Source organism: Scyliorhinus torazame, chromosome 4 (genome assembly GCF_047496885.1).
Source record: "Scyliorhinus torazame isolate Kashiwa2021f chromosome 4, sScyTor2.1, whole genome shotgun sequence".
NCBI classification, from domain to species: Eukaryota; Metazoa; Chordata; class Chondrichthyes; order Carcharhiniformes; family Scyliorhinidae; genus Scyliorhinus; species Scyliorhinus torazame.
The window spans coordinates 136,604,150-136,626,000 of NC_092710.1; the positions used below are offsets into that span (position 1 = coordinate 136,604,150).

General features: G+C 46.0%; 1 protein-coding gene across 5 annotated transcripts in view; it reads left to right on the forward strand.

Moving 5' to 3' along the window:
• The window catches only part of acp1 (acid phosphatase 1), a 47,395-nt gene extending 26,804 nt beyond the window's left edge, over positions 1 to 20,591 (forward strand). For all 5 annotated transcript variants that reach the window (XM_072498658.1, XM_072498659.1, XM_072498657.1 and 2 more), the window contains 3 exons: positions 13,391 to 13,452; positions 19,512 to 19,617; positions 19,794 to 20,591. In XM_072498658.1, coding sequence (XP_072354759.1) covers positions 13,391 to 13,452; positions 19,512 to 19,617; positions 19,794 to 19,871 — 246 coding nt within the window. In that variant the 3' untranslated portion in view covers positions 19,872 to 20,591. The remainder of the gene's footprint in view (positions 1 to 13,390; positions 13,453 to 19,511; positions 19,618 to 19,793) is intronic.
• The last annotated feature ends 1,260 nt before the right edge of the window (positions 20,592 to 21,851 follow it).

Consider the following 21,851-nt stretch of genomic DNA (forward strand, 5'->3'; position numbering starts at 1 on the left):
GTGCCTCAATGACGTACGATAAGGAGTACCAAGTTATGAACTTGGCACACCAGGATAATGCAGCGTGGCTGGTGACTGGGCCCTCGGTACTGTGGGGGAGTGAAACATTAACAGCAGGGGGGTTTGGAGTAATGGGGTCCGCGTTCCCGCGCAACCAAATGTCCAAAAAGATGTTGAGCATGATGACCGAAGTCCTCATGGTTGTCCTCTTTCTTTTCTTTCTCTGTGTTCGCTATTTTTCTCCGGTCCTGGAGCTTCTGAAGTTCTGTAAGACAAGCATAGTATCTGTAACTACCTTGGTTTAATATCCGGTGTGTTAGTGTGTCTGTCCTTCTTGGGGCCAATTAAACCCTTATAATTGGTCACAATATGTGACTTCTCCCCCATTTCTTTTTTTCAAAACAAATGTTAGGCACACTTCCCAATGGTGGGCCAGTGCTAAGTTTACCATCCAAATGTTCTAGGATGTAAATAGCATTTGGCAGCAACCCAAAGGTTGCCTAAATAAATAAAACTGTTTTTGAAAGGAAAAGGTCGAATGAGGTGCATATGGGCCGCGACGGGTAAGATTTGGATGGAGTCCCCGGGTAGGACGGCTACCAATACCGTATGTCCCCTACCCGAGTGTTTTTGACCAACCGGTGGGGGGGGGGGGGGGGGTCTCACGCCGTTTCTCCACTGCCTGAGCAACCACAAAAATGTAGTCATCATGGTGGGGTTGCTGTTCTGAATCTTCCATCAAATCAGAAGAGCAGTTACGATCGGGCGTCTGATACCCGAACAAGTATCAGCTGAAAAGTGAGTTCCGCTGAACCAGCGTCTGGTGGCGGTGGGTGTCTGAGGCAAGTCCTCAGAGGTATCAGCCGAATGGGCATGTGGCGGTGGTGGGTGTCTGAGGCAAGTCCTCAGAGGTTTCGGCAGAATGGGCGTGTGGCCGCGGTGGGTGTCAGTGGGGAAAAAGTTCAGGTGAATGGGTGTGTGGCGGTGAGAACATTCTCCTGTTGGACGAACAACATTAAACAAACATACAAACAACGGAAACATTCTGCAGGTTCCATCAGGAAGGACCACACTTTTCACCAAGTATCTCCTTTAAATCATCATGTGGACACCTCAGTTCTCTGTTGCGAACAGGGTCGCAAAGGGGTTGGCGGCTTGGGAGTCAGACCCGAGGTCGTCACCTTCTCCCGGGTGCCAAACTCTGGAGTGAATTAGGGTGGAAAGGGCTGTGTGGTGTGAGTTGGGGTCGTCCTCGTCGTTGCAGACGAGTCTGCAGGAGTTGTCGCGGTGCCAATGAGTAGGGTCGAGTTGGTTGGGGACAAAGTCGGGGTCGTCCGTGTGGTTTGGTGGTCTGGTGTGGTTTATTTAAGTAAGTGATGAGGAAGGGGTCACTGGAGTCGAAGTCGGAGTTGCTGGGTGTGGGACCAGGATAGTAGGGAGGCGTGCTGTGGCAGTCGTCACAGTCGCTGTCTGTGCTGCTGCAATCTGTGAGCGTTCCGGGGCGGGGCGTAAAGTTTGTGGGTGGAGTCGGGGGCGAGTCCGTGTCTGGGCTGGACGTAGAAGGGGTGGGTGTGGTTACGTTGGCTGTGGGCGGGGTTTGGTCTGCTGCGTCAAGCATGACGTGGTGGGAGTGGTTTGACTGTTCTCCATAAACCTTTAGCTGGTTTATGTGAAACCATGCAGTCTTACCATTTTGGTATTTGATTTTGTATACCGATGGGCTTATTTTATCCGTAATGGAGTACGGACCCGAGTATTTCGGAGACAGAAATGTGCTGGGGTTATACACGGACAACATCACTTGTTGTCCTATATTGAACTCCGTTGCATGTACTGCCTTAGCAAAACAGGCCTTGCTCTGTTTTCTTTTAGTGCCCAGTTTAACAGAGGCTGCTCACTGAGCCGTTTTTACATTTATAAGTAATTGTTCAACGGCTTTCTCATGGGTGAGGGCCGTAACTTCAGGGCTGGTCAGGTCTAAACCCAACAAGTACTCTGTCCCTTTCATGGGGCGCCCGGTCATGAGGGTGTGTGGGGTGAAACCTGTGGAGGTGGAAACAGTGTTACGCAAAAACACCGCGCAAAGGGGAGGACCGAATCCCAAGTGGTGTTGTTCTGCTGGACCATTTTTCTAAGGGTGGTTTTTAGGGTCCGATTCATGCGCTCCACTATACCATTCGACTGAGGGTGGTCGCAATGTGAAATTTTTGGGTTATGCCAAATATCGTGAGGACGTTCTGCATGACCCGTCCCGTAAAGTGAGAACCTTGGTCCGACTCAATACTGCGGGGGAGTCCCCATCTTGTAAAGATGTGGTGGGTTAGGATTTTGGCGGTGGTTTTCGCGGTGTTGGTGCAGGCTGGAAATGCTTCCACCCACTTTGTAAAAGTGTCTATGACCACCAGAACATATTTATAGCCATTCCTGCAGGGGGGCAATGGACCTATAAAATCGATCTGGAGGTTAGTCCAGGGGCCTTTAACGGGTCGGGTGTGGCTGAGATGGGCCTTTTTGGCATATCTATCTGGGTTGTTCTGAGTGCAGCTGAGGCAATTCTCAATGTAATGGGATACATCTTCCTTGAGACTTGGCCACCAACAAAGCTGTTTGAGGGGGGCTGCGGTGGGTTCGATTCCCTGGTGTCTATGACCATCATGGAATAAACAGATCATTTGATTCCTGTCCTGCTCAGGAACTACGTAGAGGGTGTCCTTTAGCACCACACAGTCATGTGTGGTTATTGTATTTCTGTACCTCTCGTATGAGGCTGGAAACTTCCCTTTCGCGATTTCAGTGAGAGCGCTGTCCTGCTTCTGGGCCTCTACTAGATCTTCGATCCTAGTCTGCGCGACCTGAACTGCACTCACTGGCGCACTCACTGGGGCGCTCTCTGGGGGGCTTCCAAAAATACCCATGCCTGGATCCTGCCTTAGCCAGCGCGTCAGCTTTTACATTTCATGGGGGGGAGGAACGATGGTGGCTACGGACTTTTATAATGTCAAAAGTCCTGTTCTTGGCTTTTTCCAGAATATGGCGGAGTAATGGGGCTGAGGGGAGGGGTTTCCCATCCGCGGAAACAAATCCTCTTGTTTCCCAGAGGGGCAGAAATTCAGTGAGGCTGTTGCAGACGTATAGACTGTCTGAATATATGTCTGCTGGGCTGGGGAAGGAATCTGGGTGCTTACAATGTAAGCGATGGCCGCAACTCTGCTGCCTGCGCGCCTAAGTGTACGGGTAATCTTAGTGCGATTTCCTCGAGGGCGCGTCCCTACGCATCCTCCACATAAATCCCACAACCTGTTATGCGTTGCCCATCCAGGATCGTGGAAGATCCATCCACATAAATCCTAATGGGGTCACACGTGTCCGGGTGAGGGGGGGTCCTGGGATGGAGTGGCTAGTTTTCTGGGCGGTGTTTTAGCTATAAAGGGACCTGTATTATGGTGGGGCGAGATGATTTCACACTCATGGGGGGTTCCGGGGTACTGTAGATTGTCCGGTAAGTATGTGTGAGTCTTTGTCCGTTTTACTGTGATGTCCCGTCCTTGTAAGAGAAGGGTCCACCTAGCAGCGCGGATTTGGCTGACGGTGCCGTCTGTCTAGTAAAAGTTGGGTGGGAGTGTGCTCGGTCAAAATGGTGATGGGGTTCAGTCCGGTAATGTATGAGAAGTACTGGACTGCCCAGAAAACTGCGAGCAGGTGCCTCTCACAGGCTGCGAATCCCTACTCCACAGCATCTAAAATCCAGGAGGCATAAGCGACGGGTCTTACCTGGTCGTGCCGTTCCTGCAGGAGCACGGCTGAAAGGGTGCGGTCTGTGGTCGCTACCTCTATGGCGTATGGGGAAAGCGGGTCGGGAACTTGTAGTGCGGGGGTGGCTATGAGCGCCTGTTTTAATGATTCCACAGCATTTGTATGCTGCGGAAGCCATTCCCAGGGGGCTCCTTTCTTTAGGAGGTCTGAGAGGGGCGCTGCCTTGCTGGCGAAACCGTCAATGTGGTTTCGGCAGTAGCCAACCAGTCCTAAAAACGACCGGAGGGCTGAAACGTTTTGGGGAAGGGGCAATTTAGCGATCGAGTCAATTCTTTTGTGCTCGATCTCGCGTTTGCCGTGTGTGATGATAGTACCCAAATATATCACCTTTTCTTCCAATATTTGGGCCTTTTTGGGGTTGACTTTACAGCCAATGGAGTGTAGTAATTCCAGGAGTTCGGACAGAAGCTCAATGTGCTCTTCCTTTGTGTCTGTCTGCAGTAGTAGATCGTCTACATACTGTACCAGACATTCGGGGCGAGAAAATTTTGCTCGTCCATTTGCCAGCTGTCGGTGGAAAATGGAGGGGGCGTTGTGGAAGCCTTGTGGCAGGCATGTCCACGTGTATTGCTGCGCTCTGAAAGTGAAGGCAAATTTATACAGGCACGCCTTTGCCAATGGAATGGACCAGAACCCATTACTGACGTCCAAAATTGTGAAATATTGGTCGTGGAGTCCCTGTTTGAGCATGGTCTTGGGGCTTGTTGCAATGGTGGGGGCTGCTGCGGGGGTGACTTTATTGAGTTCCCGATAATCAATGGTCAAGCGCCATGATCCGTCGGGTTTCCTTACTGGCCAAATCGGGGCATTATTAGTCGAGGCTACCGATCTTAGGACACCCTGCTCTAATAAGCTTTCTATGACCTTTAGGATTTCTCCCTCTGCTTCTAGGGGAAATCCGTACTGTTTCTGGGGTCTTGGGTCCGGTCCGATTATCTGTACGGAACCGGTCATCCGTCCACAGTCGTGTTTGTGGGTTGCAAATGCTGCCCTGTTCTTTTGCAGGACTGCCCTAACCTGGCGGTCTGTGCTGAGTGTGGTGGGGTTGAACCAAAACTCGCCTACTGCGCTAATTTTGTTCATATAATCCCCTATATTGAGTGTTGCGGGGGCTCTAGTGGATTTCGCCATCTTCCAGACACACTGGTTGACTGGATCGAAAGAGAGGTGGTGAGAGTTCATAAAGTCGATCCCTAAAATGTGCTCTGCTGTTGGGGGCAGGTCGACTAACACTACGGGGTGTTTTGTATTAATAGTTCCGATCTGGATGGGTACAGGGGTTGTGATATGACCCTGTTGTGAGTGGCCTGTGAAGCCGCTGAGGGTGATAGTGGCTGTGGTGGGCCACGTGTCCTTACCAAGGGTGGAGGAATTTAAGGTTGTGCGGGACCCTCCTGTGTCCCAGAGAAGCTCGATCGGCTGTCCCCTAACCCTTGCTGCAACTACGGGTCGTTCTGACCTATCCCAAAGGGTATTGCAGACCCAGCTGGGGGAGCCTGTACACCGTCAGTTCGTTCCGGTCAAGTCTGTCTAATCAGACTGGGCGCTAACGCTATGTATGGGCTCTGCCTTTTTCTTATTGAGAGTGCCTGTCTGTTGGGCTCTCTGTGGTTTTTTAGGGGCCTTGCATTCTTTGGCAAAATGTCCCAACTGTCCACAATTGTAGCATTCTTGCGGTTGGGCTGCTCTTTCCCTCGTTTACCCAGGCGGGGTTGTGGAGAGTGGTTCTTACTGCCTGCACGTCTGCGGCGGCTTGGTTTGCCTCAGGGGTTCTAGCTGCGGATTTACCGTGAGCCGCTTGTTCCCAAACGCGGGACAATCTTTTGACCACCCACTTCTCATTGTGAGCCTCGTCCGAGGGGTCATAATTACTACAGGCATTCTGTCCTGCTTCCGTGGCATGGGAGATAAGGGTGCGGGTCCATTTGGCCATATTATCTGCGGACAAATGGGCACGGTCTACGTTGCCGAAAACGGCTTCAAAGTGAATCCACAAGCGTCCTGCGAACGCTGTGAGGTGTTCAGACTTTTTCTGTCTGCATTTATTTAGACCGTCTACGGGGTCGCCCCGGTTGTACCCGATCGCATCCAGGATCGCGGTATGCATTTCTGCAAGGGTGCCTCCTCCTACATTCTGTGGGTCGGGAAGGGCTGCTGCGACCGATGGGTCGAAGCTGAGGACCGTGAGCTTTACCTGCTCTTTTTCATCCAGGCCGTACATGGTCGCCTGGTGTTTGACGGTGGCAAAGAAATGGTGTGGGTCTGAAGCAGGGAGGAATGGTGCGCTTTTAGCACACGCGTCCCGTAATTGGGTCACTGTGAGGGGGGTGGAATATAAGACTTCCGCCTCGTCTGCTGTTGCGGTGCGGTGGGTTGTTACAGGGTTCATGGGAGCCTGTATTATCTGCTGTGTGGGGGGTGGGGGTGCTCTCCTCCTTTGGGGTTTTCCCTGCGCGCATGCTCCCTGAACATATCTCTGCGCTGTCTCTTGCAGTTCTTCCCAATCAGGGCCGTCTTCCTGGTCTAAACCTTCCCCAAAGGTGTCTTGGAATCCCTTTTGGACAGAAAGCATTGCTTGCAGGTCTGCAATTTGCTTTCTGCACTTTGCATGGTCCAAGGTACTCTGCCTTTGTTCCATGGTTGCAGCGTGGAGTGCTCTCAAGGCTGCCTTGAGATCACTACATTGCTTCTGTAGTGTCTCCACCTGCTTCTCCGTCTCTTTCTTAACCAGGATGGCACGCTGCATGTCCTGATAAGCCTTCTCATACTGGGATTGAAAACTGCTTAAATGCGCCAGACAAGACTGGTGACCCCGTTGGGCGTCAGCCACCTCTTTGTCCTTGGCTTCTAACTGCCTTTTCAATTCCAGGTTTTCCTTTTCCATTTCGCATACATCGATTTTACTCATACGATGTATGCCCTCTATTTCCTTTCGGAGCGTCCTGACGACCTCCTCTGTGCCTCGCAATTGTGCCATGCAGGACACGATTGCCATCGGCTTGCGCGCTTTTGCTAAGCTCTTTTTATGGATCTCACTCAGGTTCTCCCACCAAGTATGCCCTATACTTCCAGGACCTGAGTCGTCGTTATTACAGAAACCGCTCCACACGGGCCATCCTTTGCCCTGCAGAAATTTGCGAATTTCCACTTCCCAAATGGGACACTGTCCCACTCTAACGCTGCTGATTGTTGCGACCGCAAATTCTTCGGGGTTCATGAGGCGCTGCATTGCCTGCATGGCTATCTCTCTTATCTGCTCGTTAACGTTCAAATTTGGAACAGGGAGCTAAGGTGGTGTCGTAGATGCGGGTACGGCTTGCGCTAATTTCTGAAAATACAGACTTCCGACAGTTTTGACACAACACAATCTATCAGTTTTACCTTATAACCCTGTTTGTTCCGCATGCATACACACACTTCCGAATTGTGAATTATTAACCAGAACCGCTTGAACACTTGTGGGGTTTTTTTTTTTTTGTTTCCGATTGGATTCTAATTCAAATTGTTGGGGTTCTCCCGGAGTGGTTTTCCACTTCTATGTCGGGTCCCGGCGGAGTCGCCAATTATGTTGCTCTTTTTAGCCTTAGTTTATTAGCTCGGATTACGTCACCTTTGCTCACGAGTCGCCAGGTATCTTTCTGATACCGCCACGTGGTTCAAGTTCAAGTTATGATTAATAAGTCAGCACACCGCTTAGTAAGATTGAAATCAACGGTCATTTATTATATACAACAAGTAATGTTTATACAATAATCCTACTATCTATATAATAAACCTATCACTACTGGCCAATACTTAACTTTAGGAAGAGCCCACCAGGTCAGGGAAACGAATGGCTTATCGAATCGGATCTGGCCCGCGGGATTCAAAAGGCTGATACAGGTCGATGGCTAGGAGTCTTTATCGGATAGCGATCGGTGGATTCAAACTTACAGTTGCCGGTGGATGGTCTTGCGAAGGTCTCGAGCAGGCGAAGAAGGGAGAGAGAGCGATCTGAACTTGGCCCCTCACTTTATAGGGCCCAGGGGCTTCCCGCCTCCTGGGGCGGCCCTTGACCCTGCGTCCCAAGTGATTGGACTTTTTCCCAATCACTGGGTTCGATACGTCCAATTGCGAGGCGATTCCCCGATCGGGGGTGGTCGTTCACCTGCCTTTGTTTTGGCCACTGCAGGCGCCGGGGATAGCCGATTAAACTGCAGATGTCTGGGTTGATGGGCTGTTAATAGCCCTGAGTATTGATCTGGGCCGACTCTCCCAGAGCCGAATATGATATTCTGCCTGCAGCTGTCCGTTTGTGTCTTGTTACCTGCTTTTCCCATCAGCCTTTCCGGTTAGCCATTTTAAATCGGGTTTTGGCCAAATTAATCGGGAAGCAGCCATTTTACGTGGCTACAATACCATGCTACAGGTATAATCTTTAAACAAACTGCAAGGCAGCCACTGAAATTCTGAGTGATCAAATTAATTGATTTTTATAACTACTGCTGATTTCAGACTGGTAATGCACGGGGAGGAATCAAGTGTTTCGCAGGTTGTTCAAAGTGATTATCCAGTCAGTTACTCCTTTAATTAAAAACTGGAAACAATGAAATATTAAAATTGACTGTTCAAATTTTTAAAAATAGGAAAACCTCTGTTTTATAGGATGCCACAATGGTAGTGTATAATAGCTTGTAGTATCTCTAAGTGAAGGAAATTATTAATGATTTTTCCTCGCTGCACAATTCACAATCTTAACTGTGCTCATGTGGGAAGGATCTAAGTGGAGGTCTTGTAAATTAGCCAGGATTATGGTTTATATATTTGAAGATTCAGCTAAATGTAGGTTCCTGGACTGCAGACCTTTTGGTAACCGTAATTTTTTGACATTCGACCCAAAGGGAATCTATTAAATTTTTTGAAAACGCTTTCGTGACAGGACATCCCCAATCACCTCTGTGCTCATTGACCTACATTGGCTCCCTGTCGAGCAGCATCTTGATTGTAAATTTTTCATCTCGTCTTCAAATCCCTCCATGACTATGCCATTTCCTATCTCTGTAATCTCACAACCCTCTGAGAAATCTGTGTTTCTCTAATTCTGACCTGTGCACCCAATCATTGCTCTGTCATTGATGGCCATACGCACATCTTTGAATCTTGTGGGAGGTGCTATGTCAGTTCTTCGGAATGAAAGGCCCGAATTATCCTGCCAATGGCGAGGAACCAGGATAGCAATACCCTCACCAAGCTGTGGGAAGGTAATTTCAATGTCTTTTTATATCATTATCGCTCGTTAACATTATGATTTAAATTTAGTGTGAGACATATGGGGATTGTAGGCCTTTGTTTCCACAGCAATTTAAAGCTGGCAGTGAACAAGCAAAAGGGAGCTATTGGAGCTCCCTGTTACAACTCAGCCATTTTCTTCAAAGAGGGGCAAGGATGCTGTGATTCACCATGGAGGGGGAGAAGGGTCAGTGCCAGAGTCATCACGGGGAGGACAAGACCAGATTTAACTGGCTGTAAGAGCTTGACCACTGTGGAAGTCAAACACGGTTAGCTGTGCTTTCTGAAGGCCAAGTGGGGAACCTACCCTTGTCGGGGCTTTTGGAGCCAACAAAAGTTTACATTTAATTGAAATAGTTGCGGTGATTCTCCAACTCCGAAACAAAGACACATCCCTTCTAGTGCAGCTTGTGTTTCTTTGGGCGGAGGTGGTTGTTGTCCACTCTGTGTTCCTGAAACCCGAATGGAGCAGGAACAGTGCAGAGAAGGGCTAGAACTGGGTCTACATGCACAAATGGCTGGTGGACATCAATGGACAGAGCCTGCAGCTGGTTCAAACTGAGGATGGTTGGGTTAAATGTGAACCAATCGGGTCTCAGTCAGACGAAGATCAGTACCACACCCCAGAGTATACAGGTGTCGCCTCAACCACCTCCAGTGTCAACAAAACTATGTTTGCAACAATTGCCGATTTCTTGGGAGGCTGCCCCTGGCCTGTGTACTGTGATTTGGAGTTAGCTCAAGCCTGTGATAGTGGCATTAAATTCCAATGCCAGCCAGCTCCTTCGCAGGCTCCACTGGGGATTTGTGAGGCATCTCACTGGCAACCACTCATCACTGACACGCATGCCCTGTTCCAGAGAGCCGAGCAGAAATATTTTTGAGCCTCGGTGCAATCACCAGTTCAGGGGGTCGCGATTACACGTGTGGCAATCGGGGCTCCCTGGGGCATTTATCAACAGAAAGGAGTTTGTTCCACTTCATTAACGTTCAATTGGTGTTTGGCCACAGGAGACGGTCCCTTGGTTCCCAGGATGCTCTCATAATGATTGTGTTCCGTTCTACTACCAGGTGTCAAAGTAGTTTGTGGCTACTTCACAGATGGATTCTGGGCAACATGGGCTATCCACTAAGACATGGCTGCTGATAATGATGGGCAAAGCATCGCAGAATATGATACTCCTTGACAGCCACTGAGCTGCATACTACAGAGCTCTGCCAGAACATGTCCAGGCTGTGGAATCTCATTTGCAGCAAACCTATGGTCTGCTCAGTCAACACCTGTATTGACCCATGTCATTCATTATAATCTCCTGCCACTGGAGTTTGCTGCCTCACTAGTATTACCCTTGAAGTGTGGAGAAGAGTCCCCAGAAGAAACAAACTGGTACTCCTCCTCCTTTTGTACAATGGCACCTCCTTGACTACACAGTAGCACAGTTGCTTCTCAGCACCAGAGTCCCAGGTTCGATTCCCGACTTGGGTCACTGTCTGTGCGGAGTCTGCACATTCTGTACCCGTGTCTGCGTGAGTTTCCTCGGCTGCTCCAGTTTCTTCCCACGAGTGTTTGCTAGGTGAATTGGACATTCTGAATTCTCCCTCCGTGTACCCGAACAGGTGCCAGAGTGTGGCGACTAGAGGATTTTTAGAGTGACTTCATTGCAATGTTAATGTAAGCCTACTTGTGACATTAATAAAGATTATTATTATTATTATCACTGGAGATGGGAGGGGCACCTAGAAGGATGTCCAAGCAATTTTCTCCCCTCCTGCCCTGTGATGCATTGCAGAGCCATGGATGATGGAGCAGGCTCTCTCAGGAATATGAAGTCTTGTACTAAAGTTAGAACTAGGTTAAATTTGTTCACAATTGCTTTTCCCATCCCTCAGACATGTCTCCTTTCTGCATTGTGGTTTATATCAAGCTCAAGGCCTCCTCATCTTGCCTCTCTGCACTCTTTTTGAAGTCTGTAATTGCTTGGCTCCCCTGCTCTCCGACCAGTTCAACAACCTTTTCTACAGTTGTAGACGTTCTGATACACCCGTCGTTGCCTGTTCTCTATTGTATTTTCTCCGGTGACAGAGAGGGACAATGAGTTTCCACTCGATGGACAATTAATGCCCTTATTGGCATGTTTCTCTCTGACAGATAATGGACCTTCCAATTGTCCCATCCACCTTCTCTCTCTCACAGCCCTTGTACAACAATGGAGGAAAGAGCCTGCAATTTCTCACACCTGAGATTTAGGTTTCTTTTGTCTGCCTGACCTAGTTGTGAGTCATTGCTTGTTGTCCTCATGAGAGTCACATGTTCTAACTATCCCACCAAACCTACCCTGATGGTGAGGGGAAGTCATGAAGCTCTGATCTACGTTGCATCTGAATTACGATTGTAGATTCCATGGCTGCTAACCCCGTTGCAATCTCCATCCAGGCTTCCTGGTCTGACAGGGAGGCTGCTGCTCCCTGGCAGCCTGGAGGAGAACCTGCAGGCAGACACAGAACCATGGTGCCATCCGTTTGTCTGGTTTAGCCATGTACAAGTTGGGCATTCTCTTCTTGACGTTGATCAGGACAAATAATCACTAGAGGTCTGGGTGATGGGATTAAGTGGCAGAGAAGAAGGTTTTGGATGTCCATTCTGCAGAGTCCTAGCTGCCTCTGAAATATCAAAGCTTGCTGCCCTGTCACTGCAGGCATGATGATGTTTGGACCTCCCATGCCATCACCTGACACTGTCTTAAGAAGCTTCCTTCCTGCATAATTGGCCGGGAGCCTGCACCTCTTCTGTCTTTTGGCCAACTGCCACATAACTGTAGTCGGCCAGTTGTCCCTGCCACTAAGTTGCCCATTTCCAGGGCCGCTGCTGAAACAGCTAAGTTCCAGCCATGTTTTAAGAAAGATATATTCTTGACTTGGCATATAATTTCCATTCTTGTATATTTAAAAATGTATATATTTGCAATGACAGCATCTTTGTTTATTCAAAAGAATGCTCAAGGAACAGCATCTCCTCTTTCAACTTGACACTTTACAGCCTTTTGGACTCAACATTGGGTTCAACAGTTTTAGATCGGAATCTCTGCCCCCATTTTGTTTTATTTCTTTGGTAGCTTAGCTTTTTTTTTGTTCCTCTCATCTCCTTTTGCTTTTGGACATCTGTTCAGATCTTTCTATTCACGTCTCCCCTAGACACATCTTTTGGTTTTTTTTTGTCTCATTACCATTGCCAGTGACTTTGTATTTTTAAACGTTTTTGAAGGAAAGAAGGCTGGCCATGAGAACATTGAAATAGTTGAGTATCGAGGTGACAAAAGCATGAATGTCTGTTTTCAGTGGCAGATGGGTTGATTTCCTTGGCAGAATGTTACACAGGAAGAAACTGCATAATGCCACAATGTCTGTTTATGTACCTGAACTGTGAAGGCTGAGTGGGCATTTGATGTTATATTCTTGAAAACTAAGAGTGCAATATAGGAATTTAAAAATAAAAAGATGCTTTTGAACAGGATAACTCTTCGTATCAGAATTTAATTTGTTATTTGTTTGTGATAGTGTGCGCAGGTCCAGCATTGGACTCTTTAGTCACCTCAGGACCCACACCTCTGTCCTGATGGACTGCCAATGAAAAAAGAGATTAACCACTATTCATGCACAGTTTTAGTATGTTTGTTTTTGTCTGTAATAACATCTTAAAGAAAGGAGGAAATAAATTGCACATGAAGCATTTTCTATGACAGTCTATAAAGCCAATTGGTTACTTTTGAAGGGTAGTCACGATTATAATACAGGGAAAGGCGGCAGCTAATTTGTGCACGGCAAACAACAATGAGATCTGGCCAATTAAACAATCCGTGGTGTTGGTTGAGGGACAAGTGTTGACCATGAGATCAGGAGAACTCCTCTGCTCTTTGAATTGTGCCATGGAATATTTTGTCCCAATAAAATACAGGTTCTTGCTTTAACGTCTCCTTTGAAAGAGGACATGCAGCATACCCTCCATATTGCACTGGAGTATCAGCCAAGATTCAGTCTCGAGGTGAAACGTGAATTGATAACTTCTAACATGAGTGAAAATGATGCAAATATCTACCTGGCATTGGCTTGATATGATGCAGAATAGTTTTTCATTAATTCTAGCTTAGCAATGCCTGTTGATAGTAATAATTAGTTTACAAATTGAAATGTTATCACTGGCTTTTTGCGGGTTGACTCCTTGAAACATATCTGTTGATAATCAACTTAATGATTCCATTACAGTACATAATACTTAAAAAGAATCAGACATTAAGCTTTTTTAAACTCCTAGGTAACCAAGAATGATTTCTTAACATTTGATTACATGCTATGTATGGATGAAAGCAATTTGAGGTGAGTAGAATATTATTGTCAACCATTGTCCTAGTTTAAGTGTGCTTCAAATTTTCAATTGAGATTTCTGTTTCTTGATATTAAATGATTTGGACTTTCAGTTTACATTTATTGTATTTTATTTATTAATGATGCTTGATGCACAGCCTCCAGTTATCATAAAGGTTTATTTTTGTTGACGAGACAGTGGTAATGTCACCAGACCAGTAATCCAGAGGCCTAGGCTGATGTGGGGTTGCAGCTTCAAATCCCACCTTGGCAGCTGGTGGAATTTAAATTCCATTCATACATTCTGAAATTTAAAAAGCTAGTCTCCGTAATAGTGATTGCTGTGAAAATCCACCTGGCTGACAAATTTCCTTTTTTTCTAGAGAAGGAAAACTGCTGCCCTCTGATCTACGTGTGACTCCAACCCCACAGCAATGTGGTTGACTCTTAACTGCCCTGTGAAATAGCTTGGCTATCAAGCTGCTATAAAACTTATGAAAAAGAATGTAACCGGACACAGAAATGTAACCGGACAGATCACTCCCTATCAATCTAGGCACCAGAAATGGCAACAGCAAACCCAGCTCTGTTGACTCTCCCTTACTAACATCTGGGGACTTGTACCAAAATTGGGAGCGCTATCCCATAGATTACCCAACCAACAGCCTGACATAGTCTTAGCTTTGCAGACTAACAAACCTTCCTGACCTTGTCCTCACTAATCTATCTGTTGCAGACGCATCTGTCCATGACACTGTCGGTAGGACTGACCGCCACAGTCCTTGTGGAGACAAGTTCTGTCTTCACATTGCGGGTGCCCACCATCATGCTATGTGGCACACTGCCATGCTAAATCTCACAACCATTGGATCAGGTCTAAGCTCTGCAGTCCTGCCACATCCAGTTATGAATGGTGATGGACAGTTAAACAATTTCCCGTACCAGCCTCCCCGAACAGGTGCCCACAGAATGTGGCGACTTGGGGCTTTTTGCAGTAGCTTCATTGAAGCATACTTGTGACAAGCTATTATTATTATCATCATACTGGAGAGGAAGACTTCACAAATATCCCCATTCTCAATGATGGAGAAGCCCAGTGCATCAGTACAAAAACCAGTGTGAAGCATTTGCAGCCTCTTCAGCCAGAGGTGCTGAGTGGCTGAACCATTTTCAGCCTCTTTTTGAGGTCACCAGCATCACAGATGCCAGTCTTTAACGAACTTGGCTCACTCCACATGATATCAACAAACCGCTGAAGATATTGGATACTGCAAAAGCTAGACGCCCTGGGACCTGGCTAAATTCCAGCAATGGTACGAAAGACTTGTGGTCCAGAACTAGCTGCACCATTAGCCAAGCTGCTTTTTTCATTTCATAGAATTTACAGTGCAGAAGGAGGCCATTCAGCCCATCGAGTCTGCACCGGCTCTTTGAAAGAGCACCCTACCCAAGCCCACACCTCCACCCTATCCCCGTAACCCCACCCAACACTAAGGGCAATTTAGCATGGCCAATCCACCTAACCTGCACATCTTTGGACTGTGGGAGGAAACCGGAGCACCCAGAGGAAACCCACGTGCACACAGGGAGAACGTGCAGACTCCCAAACCAAGAATCGAACCTGGGACCCTGGAGCTGTGAAGCAATTGTTCTAACCACTATGCTACCGTGCTGCTTCGTTAAGCAACATTGCTGGCATCTATCTGGAAATGTGGGAATACTGCTCAAATTGAGTGAGTGGGCAAAAATTTGACAGATGGAATACAATGTGGGAAAAATACATGGTCACCATTCAGGCTTGGGCTGCGAAGTGTCAGTGACATTCAATCCCATCGAATCACTACAATGCAAAAGGAGGCCATTGGGCCCATTGAATCTGAAAGAGCGTCCCACCCAGGCCCACTTCCCCACCCTATGCATGTAACCGCACTTAATCTGCATATTTTTGTACAACTAATGGGCAATTTAGCATAGACAATCCACCTAATCTGCACATCTTTGGACTGTGGGAGAAGACCAGAGCACCCAGAGGAAACTGATGCAGACACTGGGAGAACGTGCAAATTCCACACAGTCACCCAAGGCCAGAGTTGAACCCAGGTTCCTGGCACTGAGGCAGCAGTGCTAAGTACTGTGCCATGCATTGCCCTCACTGAATTGCCCACTATCACTATATTGGGGATTGCCATTGACCAGAAACTGAGCTGGACGAGCCATATATACATATTCTGGCTGCGCAAGAGCAGATCAAGTGGCTAGGAATTCTGTGGAGTTTCACTCTCTCTTTCTGACTCTCTTTTTCCCCCCCCCCCCCCAAAAAAAAGTCTGTCCACCATCTACAACAAGCGTTTTCATACTTTTTTCGGGGCCCACTTTTGCCAGCTGGCTGACCTTCGGGGCCCATGCCATGTTCGTTTGCCCAGTCTATCCTGAGTCAAGGCAGTGTTTGGGATACTAAAGTTTTCTTGCCCCAGGTAAGGGACCGAAACCTAATCGTCTGTTTTTCCTGTTCATAATCACTTTGCAGTAGCTCTTGGTATATTAGCCTTGTGTTATCAGTACAAAAAAATGCTATGAAGGAAGGTTCAGATACACTACTCCACGGTGGACTCAAAGTTAAACTCTGTAGAGAAAGTTCTGTAAAATTTCCTCTTGACTTCCAACGATAATCAAGCAAAATGCATTTCCACATGCCTAGCAATTGTGAGAAACCAAAGGAACTTTTTTTTGTGAAGGTTGAAAGACTGCACTCAGATATCAGAAAACCCATTACAGGTTATGAAATATTTACAAATTGGATACTTTTTAAAAAATACTTCCTACTTCAGTGCTCAAAATATTATCCTTCCTGCCACCATTCCAAAGTTTAGACATAAACATGAAATTTGGATAGCAATCTTCAAGTTACCATGCACCTGCTGCCATTATCATTCTGCGAAGCGGAGGTCACCGATTTGGGGCGCTATGTCACTGAGTATTTCTAGGCTCCACTTCTGGTATGGTTCAAAGTGCTGAGGGGCTAGTACTTTAGTGTGGGTCAAAATAAAACACCAGGTGAATGGATTCTGGTGACAGCAACTCACTCGCAGTTGCAACAAGTCAGGAGTGGGGCCAAGTCAGGAGTTGGGCTAAGGGCAGCAAGTGAGGCGGCGCACAGCAAGCACAAGACATTCACTTGCACGTGGTTGAATAAGTGAACTCCTTGACTATCCTTTGCTTCGATATTTTCCCCATCTCTTCTGTCACAGTTCTGCCTCTCTCTCACACTCCCTCACTTTCACTGGATTGTTCGAGGGATAGGTCTGTGTGTCCATATACCCGAATCCCCCCACACTTCCCTGTTTAACTAAAGTGCAGAGCACGACCCTTAACTCCGTGATCCTTCTGACATACACCCGCGACCCACCCGCAGGTCGCGACCCGTACTTTGAAAAGGCCTGATCTACAAGGCGCAAGTCAGGAGTGTAATGGAATACACTCCACTTTGCTGGACGAGTGCAGCTCCAACAACACTCGAAGCTTGACATCGTCCAGGCAAAGCAGCCCACTTGATTGGCACAGCACCCACAAACATTTACTCCCTCCACCCCCTTGATTGGCACACCATACTCCCTCCACCCCCAACACAGTAGCAGCAGTGTGTCTCAGATAAGATCGCTGCAACAACTCACCAAGGCTTCTTCGACAGAGCCTTCCAAATCTGCGACCTCTACTACCTAGATGGGCAAGGGCAGCAGATGCATGGTAATGCCACCACCTGCAAGTTCCCCTCTAAGTCAGACACCTTTAGTTCCTTCACTGTGGCTGGGTCACAATCCTTGAACTTCCTTTCTAACAGCACTTGTGCTGTGGGTGTACACACACCACATTGACTGTAAACAGTTCAAGAAGACGGCTCACCACCACCTTGAGCGCATTTAGGAATGGAGAATGACCCAAGAAAACAATTTTAGAAAACAATTCCGCATCTCAACAGGAGCAAAGTTGCGGTGATGAGTATTACCAAATTATAAAATTGTCTCTAATTTCCTACTTTAATACAGAAATAAAATACTGTAGGTACCGAAAATCTGAAATAAAAAGCTGCATGTTTCCAGCATTTTCTGACTTTATTCTCCACTTGTAAACTTCTTTGATATTTGCACTCAAACAGAATATGTTTAAAAACACAATTGGTCCTTTACCTCCGGGCTCCCCAGCAGCGCATTTCGGAGGTACCCCAGAGATGAGCTGGGGAATCGCCCTCGGAAGTTCCCAGGTAAGGCTTTACCCGGCAATTGTCCAGAAGTGCGAACTTCCCCTTTGACAATTGTACTGCGCTGGCAACCATCCAACAAAGTGATTTAAATCACCAACTTCGGATGGTTCTGCCAGCTCTACACCTATAGTTACTCTGAACGAGTTAGAAGAAATAAAACCACTTCTAACTTCAGCGTTTAAACACCCAGACCAGGCCCCACACGGAAAATCGAATCAGCCCCAAGATATTCTCGACCCTCCTGCTGTGGGCCTGTTATAAGAACTTGAGCCTGTCGATCTGTTAATTTTGTTTATTGGGGGATTTGAAAAGGACCTTGTCAATTGGATGCTAACAGCGTAACTATTTTAATCACCAGACCAAGCCCACATGGGAAATCGCCCTCCCCCAATTAATGAGCCCCCAGGATATTCTCAACCCTCCTGCTATGGACCTGTTATGAAAACTTGAGCCTTTTGATCTGTTAATTTTGCCTTTTGGGGATTTGTCTTTCCTTTTCTCTTTCTCTCCCTCTTTCTCTACCCCCCCCCCCCCCCCTAACTTGAATAGATCCCCATGATGCTGTGGCCCCCCACAGTGCCCACTCTCATCCACATTGGGAGCAAGAATTTTGAATCTGATGGACAAGGGCTGAAGCTTCTGCAACCCTACCTCTTGGATCCCTTGACCTAATTCAATCATAGCACAGTGGTTAGCACAGTTGCTCCACAGCTCCAGGGTCCCAGCTTTGATTCCCGGCTTGGGTCACTGTCTGTGCAGAGTCTGCACGTTCTCCCCATGTCTGAGTGGGTTTCCTCCGGGTGCTCTGGTTTCCTCCCACAGTCCAAAGATGTGCAGGTTAGATGGATTGGCCATGATAAATTGCCCTTGGTGTCCAAAAAGATTAGGTGGGCTTACAGAGATAGGGTGGAGGCGTGGGCTGAAGAACGCTCTTTCCAAGAGCCGGTGCAGGCTCGATAGACCAAATGGCCACCTTCTGCACTGTAAAATCTGATTCTATAATAGTCTCACACTCCTGTCCCTGACCACTGGCCGAATTCCAGAATGTGACAGTAGCTGTATTTCACTTATGGTTGCATGAAGCCTTCATTATCTTGCATTTTAACCTTGAAATAACTATGCAATTCAATTTAAATACAGTAAAAAGGGCATTTGTCACTTTGAGCCTGCTCCACCATTCATTATGATCATGGCTGATCATCCAACTCTAACCTTTTCCCACTTTCCCTGCCCCCCCCCCCCCCCCCCCCACCCCTCCATAACATTTTGATCCCTTTCTAATACAATGTTTTGGCCTCAACTGCTTTCTGTGACAATGAATTCCACAGGCTCACCACTTTCCGGGCAAGGAAATGTTCTTCTCAGTCCGAATGGTTTACCCTGCATCCTTAGACTGTGATCCCTGGTTCTGGATGCCCATTTCCCTTACCCTAATCGGGAATATCTATGCCATCTAGTCCTGTTAGAATTTTATCGGTTCCTATAGACATCTTTCTTCCCCCCCCCTCCCAATTCTTTTAAATTCCAGCGAATATAATCCTAACTCAATCTCTCCTCCGTATGTCAGTCCTGCCATCCCAGGAAAAAAAGAAAGTAATAGATTTGTTATTCAGTGGCAAATTGTATGATTAATTTAAGATTTAACTCTTCAGGTAACCATTTTATCAAAAGTCAATTTTAGTGTTTGCGAAGTTGTGCTGCATTTTTTCTTTTCTGATATTAAAGAATGGGGGTGGGGGAGAACTTAAAACTGTTGAAATGAACCATTTTAAACCTGCAGAAGAAACCAAGTTTTTATTTGATAAACTTTCAGAGATTTAAAAAGGATGGCTGACAAGGTGAAGAACTACAAGTCCGAAATAAAGCTTCTTGGATCATTTGACCCAGAAAATCACCTTATCATACAAGACCCCTATTATGTAAGTAGTGAAAACATCTAATTTATTTATATACAGAATTTATAAATGTCACCGAGTTTAAAATGTTCAAAAATGCAGAAGGGTGGAAGTATTTTCTATTCCCACTTTCTGTGCTAATAATGAATGAGTCTGTTGGCGGTTTTTTAAAAAATCTTAATTTGTTTTCTTATTCCCAGGGAAATGATGCGGATTTTGAAGACGTATACCAACAGTGTTTAAGATGTTGCACAGCATTCCTTGAGGGTTCCACATAACTGTGAAAAGGACTGTTCTATCATGTGTTAGGAAAAATAATTTTAAATGATTACAAATCTTGCCAATATCACTGGTTTCAACCTTGCAGAAAACTCATCTCTGAAAATTAAATTAAATAGTTTTTTAAAAATTGCATTAACTAGAATATTTCATTTACAATGTACAGGAGAGATGATTTGTTTGTCTCCGTAGTGAATGTGGATTCGTCCACATGAATTTAAAGAAAAATTCACCATTCAAACTTGTAAATGATGGTCTGCTGTTGGGGACTACCAGTGAGAAGTTTCAGGACAGTATGGCACTGTGTCAAGAGTATTGCTGTCAACTTGATTTTCTCATGGTGGAGAAATTGATTTGTATTTCAGAAATAATGAACAAATGTGCATGACAAAATTTGTGATGTTAGTGTTTATGAATACCTCCTTCACTGTATAATATACTACATCTTTTGTTATAGTTGCATAGTGACCATCTTGAATTATACTAACCTAATGTTCCACAACATTTCAAAATAGCTAAAGGGTTGTCCTTTACAATTATACTTTTTTTTTAAATTGTAATTATTGTATGAAAGCTGGAACTACCTTAAAATTAAAACTCCAATTTCCTGACTGATCCAAAATGATGTTGAACTGCAGTGAGAAAACACGATCTTATATTAGCAGATATTTGGTTTGATTGATGCCATCTACAATAAAATGCTTTTCTTCACTATGCTACTTTTCTGTGGCAGTTTTACTTCCTTTGTGTGGCAATTTTCTGCAAGTCATTTTTCGTAATTCCATTCTTCTATCATTTTTAGAAGTGCACCCTAGTTCTGGAGAAAGCATGCCGGGCACAGGCATAGAAAGAAAGACCTTGCAATTGGACAGGACGTTATGTGGCTTTGCATTCCTGATTTGAATTAAACTGTAGGACCTGCTTCATTGTGGCAGTGTGGTGGCTTTTTGTAACCTTGATTATATGTCCATCCTGTGTTGGGTATTGGGGAAGTCTCCAGTCTGTACAACAGTAGATGTTTAAAAAGGAGCGGTTTAGCTTAGTTGCCTGGACCGTGGGTTCGTGATGCAGAGAGGCCAACAGCACGGGTTCAATTTCCGTACTCGCTGAGGCAATTCATGAAGGCTCCGCTTTCTCAACCTTACCTCTTGCCTGAGGTTTGGTGATCCACCGATTAAATCGTCACCAGTCTCCACCTCAAAAGAGGAAAGCAGATGAGGACATGTCCCTGGTGCACTTTTGATTGGAAAGCTTTCTGACCAGCCACTATCCAGTCTCATCACTTGATAGATTCCCATAAAGATTCCGAATTATTCTTTTGTCATTTCTACCAATTTCCTGTTTGAGCACTCCATTAATTTCTGACGTTGGACTCCACTCCATTAATTTCTGACGTTGGACTCTGTATCAAATGCCTTCTCGTAGTCTATGCTTTGTACTGACTCAAATGTAAATATGTCCTTCCTTAAATATGGAGAGAAAACCTGCACACAAGCTCTAGATGTGGTCTTATCAAAGCCCTGTACAAATGTAGCAAGACACACTATGTTCATTCTCTGCTGGTTCCTCATTCCCCATAATAATTTTACCTGTCTCTGCTTTTATGGGACAAATCTTTGCTTCAGCTACCCTCTTCTTCCTTATACTTTTGAAAGCTCTGTCAATCTGTTTCAATATTCTGATAATTTATGCATTCTATTTCCTTCCCTTTTTATCAACATTTTGGTGGTCCTTGGCTGGTTTCTAAAGCACTTATAATCCTCCGATTTGTTACTATCCTTTGCAACTTGATGAGACTCTTCCTTTAATGATTAAGCCATGGGTAGATCGATCTTGCTGAGTTTTTTATCAATTTTGAATTGCTTCTTTAAATGTTTCCCCCTGTTTATTTACTGCCATTAAAGTGGAAAACATTTAAAGAAGCAATTCAAAATTTACTGGCATTAAGTTGGCATGGGTGCAGGAGACAGTTTAATGAT